Source organism: Aplidium turbinatum, chromosome 6 (assembly GCF_918807975.1).
Source record: "Aplidium turbinatum chromosome 6, kaAplTurb1.1, whole genome shotgun sequence".
Classification (NCBI taxonomy): Eukaryota; Metazoa; Chordata; class Ascidiacea; order Aplousobranchia; family Polyclinidae; genus Aplidium; species Aplidium turbinatum.
In genome coordinates this window covers 17093905-17106045 of record NC_137477.1, presented here as the reverse complement: position 1 = coordinate 17106045, position 12141 = coordinate 17093905, and the positions used below count along the sequence as shown (strand labels likewise).

The 12141-nt window shown below is 40.9% G+C and overlaps 1 protein-coding gene across 1 annotated transcript; it reads left to right on the top strand.

Annotated features, from left to right (window-relative positions):
* The first annotated feature begins 10794 nt into the window (after positions 1–10794).
* LOC145772452 (uncharacterized) lies at positions 10795–11694 on the top strand. The gene has a single exon (XM_082584330.1). It carries the CDS (start codon positions 10795–10797, stop codon positions 11692–11694), a length of 900 nt encoding a protein of 299 aa, XP_082440456.1.
* The last annotated feature ends 447 nt before the right edge of the window (positions 11695–12141 follow it).

Below are 12141 nucleotides of genomic sequence, written 5' to 3'. Positions count from 1 at the left end.
GTGAAAATTGTCGGGAACATAGCGGCCCCTAGTTATGACAGTCTGACATGGCATAACTAAAAAGAAATGACGACAACTGTGAGCCAATGAATAAAAACACATGATACACAAATTGTTTGAATCACTCACGTTTAAGTTAATACGCAAATACAAAGGGCATGCAAAGAATGAACAGCAATAAGAATAAACACGACGATACATGAAATTGGTACCATAGGTACACGCTAAATGACGCTATATACAATAGTTGCGATAATAACCGACTGTTCCGGGCTCAGACAAGGGTCGGCCACCGCAGACAAAACCAGGCTCAAACCCTAACACTTAGGTGTTCTTTACGGGGGCGAGGCACGAAATATCCCTCAACACGTAGTCTACTTTCACTTTCCCCGTACTCTCATCATAGTTGCAGACGGCAACTTTGGCTCTACGAACCACAGGCTTCCCTTTCCTAATTTGTGGAACTACCTCATGCACCCTCCCAAGTTGATACTTCCCACGTCTACCAATGTCTTGGAGAGAACCTACCACTACAAGTTGACCAGGCTCCAAATTCTCGGCCATTTTTAGCCATTTTTTCCGGCCCTGAAGACCTGGCAAGTAAAAATCGATCCATTTATTCCAAAACTGCTGAGAAAGTGACAAATTGAACCGATAATCCCTTCTTAATTGGTCACGATCATGTGGTTGCCCAACAGCACAGTATGGGTCTAAGTATGGGGTCAAAAGTGAGGCAGGGGTGATGACAGTAAAATCCCTAGGGTCGTCACTCAAAGGTACCAAAGGGCGTTCGTTCACGATCCGAACGGCACTACCTGTGTACGTAAGCAGTTCAATAAAACTGGGCTTACGTATTGAAGAGTCCAAAATGTGAAAAAAGTATTTAATCACATCAGCCATGAAACCAAATGTTTCAAGCCGAAATCTAGCCAAGACATCTGCCAGAGGGTTTAACAAGTCAGACAAGTCAGGGCAAGAAGACATTACATCATTTACACAAGTTCCTCGAAATTCAGATTGTTTTAAAGCCTTCTTCCTTAAAGCAGCAGCTCTATCTGACGCCAACACAAAATTGTTAGGTAAATCAATATCTTCCTTCAACGGAACAGGTATCTCAAATCGACCATCTTTCAACTCAATATTCGGTTCGACAAGTTCTCTAGCCAAAATATCATTGCGAGACAATTCACAGGTTTCATTTTGCAAAGTCAAATCCTGAATGACTTTATTCAGGTCTGCTATTTCCATATCGCGAGACTCAATTTTACGCTGAAAGCCAGAGATGACATCCGACTCTGAAGACGTCTGCACTCTGCACACTTTAGCAACGCTTTCAACTAAGGGTGACTTACCACCACAAGCCAACCAACCGAGAGGAGTGAGTAAAGCATGCGGTTCACTGCGATTTTCACCAACACGTTCTTCTTTTGCCCACATCAAATAAGCGTTGTCATTGCCAATTAGTACATCTACAGTACTACAATCATTCAAATGAAACATATTCACGTCATGAAAATGACGGAAACCACTTAAATCTTGTTTATGAGGTAAAGTTTTAACATCGTCAGCCCAAGCTGGGTTAACCACCGAGGTTATATCACAAAACAGTTCATCAGTCTCTAACGACTGGATGTTGAGTTTAACAAGGTCAGCACAAGTAGGTTTCTGACCAGCCAGAGTATCCATTTTAAACGACGCTTTATCATACGGTTTAAGACCAAGTTCGCACACCAAGTCACTCGAAACAAAGGTCAACTGCGAACCAGGATCATGCTGACAATACACCAACTTCGATTTGCCAGTCATTGGAGTCAAAACACGAGCAGCAGTAACGCGGTTAAAGGCTGCTTTAACATTTCCAATCTTAACATTACGCACAGGAACTCTGGCACCAGCATCATCTTTACCGACCGAATCCAGAGAATCACGTGACGTCACATAAAAATCATGCAGAAGAAAATAGTGTTTCCTATCGTTGTTAGGCCCACACTGACGACAGTTGTTTGCATGATTACAGTCCTTAACCATATGCTGGCGCAAACAGTTCAAGCATTTTCCAGCTTTCACAATGACATCTCTCCGACCTTTAGGTGTCAAGCGCAAAAATTCTTTACAATTAGACAAAAAATGATATTCAACTTGACCACGTGATGAACAACAAAAACATGCCGGTATGTCACTACGTCTGGCCACACCGCCGCGCGGTGCGCCAACAGCAGTCGAGTACTGCGAACTCCCTGAAATCACATTATCATGGGGTTTTACCGACGTCTGCCTAACCGGACATGAAAGCAATTTTCCTTTGCCAAACTTTTTAAAATGCTGCGACTCACCAGAATCGCCCATTAGCATGATGCTAAAATCAGTCGACTTGCGCGTTTCCTCCCGTACTACAAAATCAAACAAACTCTGAAAAGTAGGTTCCTCAGTGCTACCATACTGATCACCTAAAAAGTCAAGATAACGCTGCTTAGCGTCAAACGGGAGTCGCTTAGCCAAATCCAAAACAAAACGTCCTTCTAATTTATCACGCTGACCATAAGCTTTCGCGTAAAGCAAACACTGCGACAATTCATCTTTAAACTCTTTCAAATCACTGGAAGAGATAGAAGTCAATTTGCTACCATAGCGATACTTTCTAATTTCTGGTTCTGCGAAAAGACCTCCACGAACCCCAAAACGTTGGGACAAGCGAGCTAACGACATTTCTATCCTGTCTTCCTCTGACAAGCCAGGAGTGTCAGAAACCAAATTAGCAATCGTTTGTGCAGCTGTTCTAACACAAGCTGCTTGCAACAAAGTCAAACGAGTTCCCTTAAAGGGCGAAGCTGCCATCAAGGCCATAACACGATTTTTAAAGAAGACAAATGGCATATTATTACCATCGTAACCAATCAAGGCCGCCTTATCAAAGAACGTCCTACTATTTTGGTATTCAAAAAAGCAATCCTGCTGTTGAGAACTCGATTTAGCGGGAGAAGACAAGCTATATCCCTTAAGGGGCTGAGTGGGCTCAGTCACATGCACAGCCCGATCACGATCCTCACACACGTTAAAATCAGGAGACGCGATACGCCTCTCACAACCACCCAAATTACGTGTAGCTGGGCGATCAAAAACTAGCGGCGCTGAAAACTGTGAAGGGGGCAAAGCATTACTGCTAATGGCGGCCCCGTGACCTGTACGCTCTGGGGGAGGAGTTCGGTTGTAATTTGCAGACCTTGGCTCTACAGCCTTCGGAATACCCTTAGCCGCGGCCCCGAGACCTCCTGAAACAGCTGGAAAACATGTGGATTGTACAGGTCCACTTACGGATTGAACAGGCGTGTGGAAAAGGTTAGGTAAATTAAACTGTGATTGATGTTCACTTCTGGAATGCCTAGAAGAGCCCTTCCTAGAGCTACGCCGGGAGCCCAACTCAGAACGATATTCAGCTAAAACTATCTCTTTACGTTGTTCGGCCCTCAACTGAGCGTCTTTGAGTGCGAACTCAGCAGCTCTAGCTTCGGCTCTCGCGGCGGCCTCAGCAGCTCTCGCTTCGGCCTCAGCAGCTCTCGCGTCGGCCTCAGCTCTCGCGGCAGCCTCAGCTCGTATGGCCTCAGCTCTTGCGGCAGCCTCTGCTCGTGCGGCAGCCTCAGCTCGTATGGCTTCAGCTCTTGCGATGGCCTCAGCAGCTCTTGCTTCGGCCTCAGCTTGGATCTGGAGCTCCTCTCGTCTTAACTGTAGGTTAATTTGTGCAACTATCCGTGACGAGCTCTCAGACATCCTAGTGCTTACATTTGAGGCGCTATCCTCAGGATGTATGTCAGCATCCAACCTATCTGACAACTCACTTTCTTTTTGTTCGAAGTTATTTTTTAATGAGTTAAATTCGGGATCTACCCTATCACGAAGTTCTGCCAAGATTGCAGAGTTAACAATTTTACTCAAAAGAGCATGGAAATGCCGTAATTCCTCTTCTAAAGTAGATAACTTAGATCTAAAAATTAACAGTTCCTGCTTATCACTCAAAGAACCTAGGGCTACAGAAAGTTTCCCAATTTGAGTCAAAATATCCCGTCTAAGATGCCGGGCCTCTCGAACTGACTTAGCCTCATCGTTAATGGGTCCCTCCCCAGAATGGCCTGCCCGACCGCAAAGAACATCATCAGGCTTAAACTCAGTCGAGTCGACGGCGGTCGAGTCCCTGTCACCACCGAGTGTAGACATATTAAATGTTAGGGCTAAATTTAACAATTAAAAAATTAAGTTACACAAACACACAAAATTACAGTAGTTATAAAAAACTTAACTGCAAAGACCGTAAAAAATACAAAAAAGAATTTAAATGCACGATACCGTAGCTGTACGAGTATGTGAAGTCCAAACGTCCACAAAACTTGCTTGGATTCTTCCACTTGAATCTTCAAGCACAGATGGATTGCCTTTAATCTTCTTTCTTGCCAATGAATGTCAAAGTTATTTTTCTTCTGTACCAAACTGAGAAGAAATGTCTTTACTTTTTAGCTTAAAGTTCTTCAGTTGCCTACCGAGAAGAAATGTCTTTAATTTTCTTTGCTTCTTTAGACTACCAACCAATAAGATCTTCTTTTATTTTTTCTTTGCTTCTAAGTGCTTCTTGGCCTACCAACTAACTAACTTCGTCTTTTATTTTTTTATGCTGCCTGTGCTTCCGTACAAACACTAGCCAGAGAATCGTCTTTTATTTTTTATGGTCACAGCGGTAAACCATAATTTCTTCGTGGGAAAATTGTAACTTAAAGTTCCCGGATCCTTTCGTCTGCATATAATGACCGAAGAAACACACACTTGAACTTCTTTTCAAAAAGTGTATTTCTGTAAAAATTAGCCCACGGCTACCGAAAACGAGGGGGTGCAACGCCTACACCACTTAAACTGTCACTACACAACAGATTACTTGGATAAAAGACGGAACCTTTGTCCAGCTAGCAAGCACTAAGCCAACAGTTAAAAGTGCGGCCAACTTTCAAACAATCATTTTACGAATGACCAGAATAGATATCAATATCTCAAATTCACGTAGAAAGTAACTGTGACGCAATAGTGAAATCAATTGTCACGCAATTCAAAACAGGTGTCCAAAGCTAGTGAACCAATGCATTCATGTTTAAACAGGCCCAAACAGGTTTGAAACAAGTCTATGAACAATGGTGCAATTTTGGCACATGCTTTAGGAATTTCCATGACGTAATATTCAGTAGACTTGAACGGTTTTTATATGACGTTTGATTTGGTGAAAATTGTCGGGAACAATAGTATCAAGCTGCAATAAAACTATTCTTTAATTTTAATAGGCTATGCATCATAATACTGAATATGAAAGAGGATAAATGTGTCATTTCCCTCATATGATATAGGCCTACCCCGTAGCCGGTCGTTTGGTCGACAGGACATTTGGTCGACAAGACATTTGGTCGACAGTACATTTGGGTTAGGGTTAGAGTTAGGGTTAGGCTAGGTTAGGGTTAAGGTTAGTTAACTAACCCTAAAATGAATCGTTCTGTCGACCTAACGTTCTGTCGACCAAATGTCTTGTCGACCAAATGTCTGTCGACCAAACTTCCTGTCGACCAAATGACCGCGTACCGGCCTACCCTGCCCTGCTGCCAGATAGGATTAGACTGAGCATCATAAAATACAAGTTTGTAACAACAGAGATTGGCATATTAGCTTACCCTAGATTACCTTCTATCCCATGCATCTGAATAATGACATAATGTAAGGTTTAAGTCGCCTCGATAGCTCAGTTGGTTAGCAAGTGACTTCGTGAACCAAGAAGCTTCAAGATCAAGCGGTGCTGGTTCGACTTTCGGAGTGTGCGCTTGAGCAACGCATTCTAAGGACTGCTCTCCATTCAGTGGCACCTAATGGATGTAATAATTCCCAGGTAACAAGACTTTAACAATCGGAAATTTCACTTTGCCAATCTCCGTAACCGGCCTTGCTTCAAGAGCTTCTACAAGTATGCGAAACAACCAGGAATAGCCTATCAAGGCTTCGTCAGATTCAAAACCAAGTTTGTCCCCTTTTTCAAATAGTTTTTAAAAAACACAGAAAAGCCCAAAAACACCAGGGCATTAAAAAAAACTAGCGGTTTGGAATTTAAAAAAAAAATCCCGGGTTTTTCTTAACCCTGCTTTTGCTACACTATGCTCTTCCCCCCAAGACAGGAGAATAACCAACTTTTGTGATTTAATTTAGGGTGCTTTTAACAGAACATATTTGCACGTAAGGCATTAAGTCACCCCTTTAGACACCTAATTTATTTCCGGGCCCTTTTGCTACATTACGGGCCCCCCAACAACTTGTTCCCGACAATTTTCACCAAATCAAACGTCATATAAAAACCGTTATGGTCTACTTAACCTAGCTGGCATCTTACGTCATGGAAATTGCTAGAAAATGTCCAAATATTGCACCATCGTTCGTAAGACCTTATAAAATATTGCATCAGCCGCTTTGAACACCTGTTTGAATGACTTCATAATTGTCTTTCATTATTGCGTCACAGTACTGCGTACGTGAGTTTGAGATATTGCAAATCATTCTGGCTATTCTTAAAATTGTTTGTTGGAAGTCAGTCGCATATTTAACTGTTTGCTTGGTGCTTACTAGCTGGACAAATTTTCCGTCTTTTATCTAAGTAATCTGTTCTGTAGTGACAAGTTTTAGTGGTGTACGGCGTTACATCCAATTTCGACAGCCAGGTGGCTAATTTTACAGAAATACAAATTTGAATAGACGTTTCGAAGGAGTGTTTCTTTTTCGGTCATTACATGCAGACGAACGGATTCGGGAATCTTACGTTACAATTTTCCCACGAAGAGATTATGGTTTACCGCTGTGACCACAACTAACGAATAACAACATTTATGCTTGAATTTAGTCGTTTAGGATGGTTTTAACCAAACAATTTTTCGCGTAAAGTATAAAATCACAACTTCAGGCCCCCCAACAACCACAGGCCTGGGCCCTCAAGGGTACGCCGTACCATCCGTAACCCCCTCTCGTAGGCCCTGAATACAGTAGGCTACGTAGCATACAAGTGCAAGTAATGCAACAGCCTGCCATCTTTGCGCCTTTCCTAGAGAAACTTCAGGCTCTCCAATGGAGGCGCGCCCCCAATTTAAGAACCACTGGCTTAGTTGGTAAGCGTTCGACTTTGTGCAAGAATAAACTTGAAGATCAAGAAGCGCTGTGTGCCCTTGCATTCAGCGGCACAGAATGAATGTAGGTAACTGAATAAGTGAATAATTTACAAACGACAGTAGGCTACTTCAAAGGCAAGCAAAGACTTTATCGATTTCAATGATCATGTTTTTTTATTTCTGACTTTAATTATTAACTTGTCTGCGACAACAACAATACATCTTTCAAATTCATTTGTAGCCCTGATTTCAGAACACAATAGTAGATCCTTGGTAAAAAAAATTGATATTTTTGCTCGAATCCGCTCCCCTGAAAAGTACTTTTCGCTTAAAATTGCCTTTTAGTTTGATTGTCAATTTTTGTTTATGGCATTTAAAGTTTAAATATTGTTTGTGAGTTGTGACTGTACTAAAACACCTTAAAACTATTGCAAGACAACCGCAAACAGTTTTTTTCGACCTTGGCTTCATCGTAGGCTATTTCTTTGTGAATATCTTTGCTGTGGGTCCAACTTTCACTTCTATATGACATGAAAGACCTTAGAGTGCAACTGCACGATGACTTTGACCGCACTTTATCTGAAAGAGCATGTTTCAATCGATGAATACCAACCTCGCCCTTACATTTTAAGACTATGTTTATCTCAATAAAAATTATCAAAACCATGGTTCTCCACGGGCCTGCATTTTTGGCCACGTTCCTGCAATGGCGGATTGAATTACGCAACACACGGATTATGACGTCAGTTTGAGACAGACCGAAGCGACAATCGCTTTTGCAAGTCCTTTCGTTTTCTTCGTCCTAGAGGAAGGAGGTTTTATTTTCGCTGCTTCGATCTTGTTGCGCGTGCTTTTTATGTGAAGGCAAGTAGTAGGCTTACGGCTCTTTGCAATCTCGAGTTTTAAAAAATAAGCCAGGTCTGTTGGCATATCCATTGAGATTGTTGGTTAAGGGACCAACTAAAGCTGTCTGTATCGCACCCAGCATGGAGCTAAAGGGGCTGAAGCCCCCCCCCCAAAAACCCGCCACCAAAAATAAAGTTTTTGTATGTTCCCTATTTATACTTTTTGCTTACAGGTTAGATATGAATAAGACACAACAATGCAACAGGGCTGAGCATTAACAATATATTTTGCATATTTACAAATAGTTTTAGCAGTAAAACGTTTTCGGCTTAACTTAGCCTAAGCATCATAATTATTAAAAAAGTATAAAAAAATTATCATAATTATAAAAAACACATTACAAACGTAGCAATTAAAAAAAGAATTGAAGTGCAAGATAGATGGGCAAACGACTTAGCAAAACAAAAGATGAAATTCGTGGGACATATTTTGGTAAGATTGGCAGGACAGCTACATCAATTGGTTATTAAAGGTACGGTAGAAGGAAGGAGGTGCAGGGGAAGAAGGAGACGTACTTTGGGGAATGATGTAAAACAGTGGGCTGACTTGTGAAGCATCGGAGAAGCAAAACGAGTAGGCTACCGATAGCGGAAGAACGTGACATGTGGAAGCAAATGACAGCCTCAAGCCAACCTTCAGCTCAATAAAAAACAGCACGAAAAGATAATGATGAATTATACCAGAGATTTTAGAATATAGTGTTGTACCCTAAATCAGGGCTAAAGTTGAAATTAAAATTATCCTCCTCCCTAATTGCAACGTTAGGTCAATGATGTCATTACTAACAATTTGAAAAATACGTTAGATACAAGCTATTATAATAGGCTTTCCCTAAGTTCAGTGGTGCCGAAGTAGGGGGGAATGGGGGGGATATATCCCCCCCCAATAATTTGGCAGCATCCCCCCCAATAATTTTGGATTGCAGCAAGGCAGCGATTGCCTTACCGCCCTTACTTGGCGTCGGATAGCCGCATATTTTATGTCTGGTTGATAAAGGACTTTTTTAGAAAAGTTACCGCAACAAATGAATGGATTCTAAACGTTTAATTGACTGGAATCAGACAATCAGTTATTTTACAACACAAACAAAAAATTACTCCACTGCGCTGCAAAATATGTTGCAGAAATATAACATGTTATGACGTCACAAAGGGTTTTTCTTCAGGATATGCTTTATCTTACGGTTTAGTTGGAAAGCGTATGAAAGAGGTGCTGAGGAATCGAGGTGGTCACGTAAAAGGGAATTCCGCAAGACTTAAAACATTTTGGCTAGGTAGGTAGGCCTAAAAGTTATTTCTGTATACGTTACCATAACTTTTTATTTTTTCCTCTTTCTTTCTCCGTTACGAACTACTTTAGGTGTTTCAGTTACAATCAATTCAATTGCAATTTAAAATGTCTAAAAGAACCCTACCGATAAAAAATAAGGTAAGGTTTGAAAAGCGAGCCAAGATAACTGACATCAGGAGTTTCTTTGGTTACAAACCTGCAGGTGCAACTAATATGCTAGATCAAGTTGTGAGGGAATCTGTGTCAGAACCACCTTGTCCTAGTGTTACTGAAGATAACACAGAAGTTGTCAGAGTGTTGGTCTCTGGATTGACATCATCTAGTTCAGATGAAACTGTGCAACAAGAACACGCAAAAAATAATTCAAAAAGCTTATCCAACCAACCACAAATAGAAGACAACAATATAAGCAACACTGTTCTTAATTCTAAACCCAATCAACCAAACGTTAGAACCATTCCACCCAAAATCACCAAATTCCAAAACATATTTTTTCAACAAAAATGGTTCCATGATTATCCCTGGCTAACGTATGACATATCAATCAGTGCTGTGCTGTGCCACCAGTGCACCACCGCGCAAAAATTGGGAATGTTGTCTCTGGTAACAAAAGCTGATGATTCATTTCTAAAAGTGGGCTTCAGTAATTGGAAGAAAGCTAAACTCCGATTTGAAGCGCACATGAAAAGTGATTGCCATAGACATGCAATATCCGTGCTGAATGCTCAAAAAGGTGATGGTGTAGCGATCCATTATTTCATCATATAAGTTTTCCTGCCTTTTACTAAAGTTTCTGTAATTTTCCATGCAACTGCTCCCAAAGAAAATAGAAAAAAGGGCGCACACAATAAAATGGTTTGTTCGTCCTTTGACGAGAGCTCTATCACGCGAAACCAGCTCACATCAAACGAGCTCAGTTAGACTAGTTCAGCTCTCAGAAAAACATTAAATTGATTGTTTAATTAAAATGTAATAACTCGTGATAATGTTTCACTATCCTGTAATTTCATTATTCTGTACTGTTTAAATTCAAATTGTGTTAAAGACCTACAATATTATATGAACACCTTCTGATAACTTAAAATTATAATTCGAATAACAATTGTGTGGAAATCAGTTCATGGAGTCAGATAGCCAAACTAGATAAATTAGATAGATAGAAATTTCATCACCCAGTCAGACAGCCTTACTATTAATTCTTATCAACAAACAACAACCATTAAATAAAATATAAATAAAATCGTTACTCACACTTTTATAAGTTACGTAAAATAAATGTTACCACATTGATGACCCCGTACGTCAGTAGGTTTTAAAACAGAGCATTGGTAAGTACTTGTTTTCCTTATTTCTGTATTAAAATTGTCGCATATCTCTTGTTGTGTATCTTATAATTTAATTGTAGTTTTAGCCTTGTATAATCTATATTATGGCCCCAAGAAAATCTCGACCCGAAAGCGAATATCGCGAACCCTCTACTCAAATTAAAATCTCTCCTGGCGAAAAGTTTTGCGACACCTTTTGGAAAGATACCCCTCGGTTGTGGTTCACCATCTTAGAAAATAGATTCATCACTTATCAGATTGATTGCCAACGTCTGAAAACAGACAAACTTGTATCGTGTCTGCCTTACGATATTATTGTAAACATACAAGACTTAATCAGCGCCGGGGCAGACTATGATAAATTAAAGGAACGCTTACTTAAGCGTTTCGAACCGACGTTGAACGAACGTATCGCTGACGTCATGTCACTGTCTGAAATCGGCGATCGACTGCCCTCCGAAGTGCTGGCCGAGATGCGAGCAAAACTTCCTCAAAATGTCGCATCGACGGAATTAATTCGGGAATTGTTTGTAAATAAACTCCCGAATCAAATCAAACTTGTTTTGGCTGGCAACCTCGAAATGTCATTAGACGAATTAGCAAAAGCTGCCGATCAAATGTCAAAACTAACAAACGTTTCCCATGCCACAGTAAACGCAGTGCAGCATACTACAGAACAAAATCCCAATGCCCAACTAATGCAACAGATTGATCGCTTACAACATCAAATGGAACACTTGTCGGCAAGTGTGTCTAATCTTCAGTCTGACCGAAGCCGTCAACCTGTTAATTCCTTCCCAAACCGATATCGCACATCATTTCAGACGCCCAGATCCAACGTTCCCCAAAGACAACAACCTACTTGCTTTTATCATCAAAGGTTTGGCTACGCCGCCTTTAAGTGTCAATGGCCATGCTCATGGAACACAGCACGGCCTAACAACCCCCATTCAACGCAAAATAACAGACAGAAGCCAAAAAACGAGGTGTCGGCCCTAAGGTAGGTATATCACACTTAGGGCCAGGTTTCAATAACAACATGCTATTTCTTGAAGATCTAAATTCCCAACAGCTATTTCTTTGCGACACCGGTGCTGCTGTGAGCTGCGTTCAACCTACTCGATTAGAAAAAAATTCTATTTCATTTTCCAACGACATCTTGTATGCAGCCAATAATACTAAAATACCGACTTACGGCAGACGTACCATGGACATCAAAATTGGGTACGATCAAATAAAGACTTGGACATTTATAATCGCCGATGTAAAACAGAATATTATTGGCCTAGATTTTTTACAGCATTTCAATTTGTCAATTAACCCGAAGAATAAATGCATTATTGATGAAACCACGAAACAACGTCACGCACTGCAACATTTACGCAAACAAGCTAGTATCGCACCTATATCACTGACAAAGTACAACGAGTTTTCAGCAATATTGGACAAGT

Excerpts from the sequence above, each read along its gene's own strand:
- LOC145772452 (XM_082584330.1), top strand. The coding sequence starts at position 10,795 with ATGGCCCCAAGAAAATCTCGACCCGAAAGCGAATATCGCGAACCCTCT.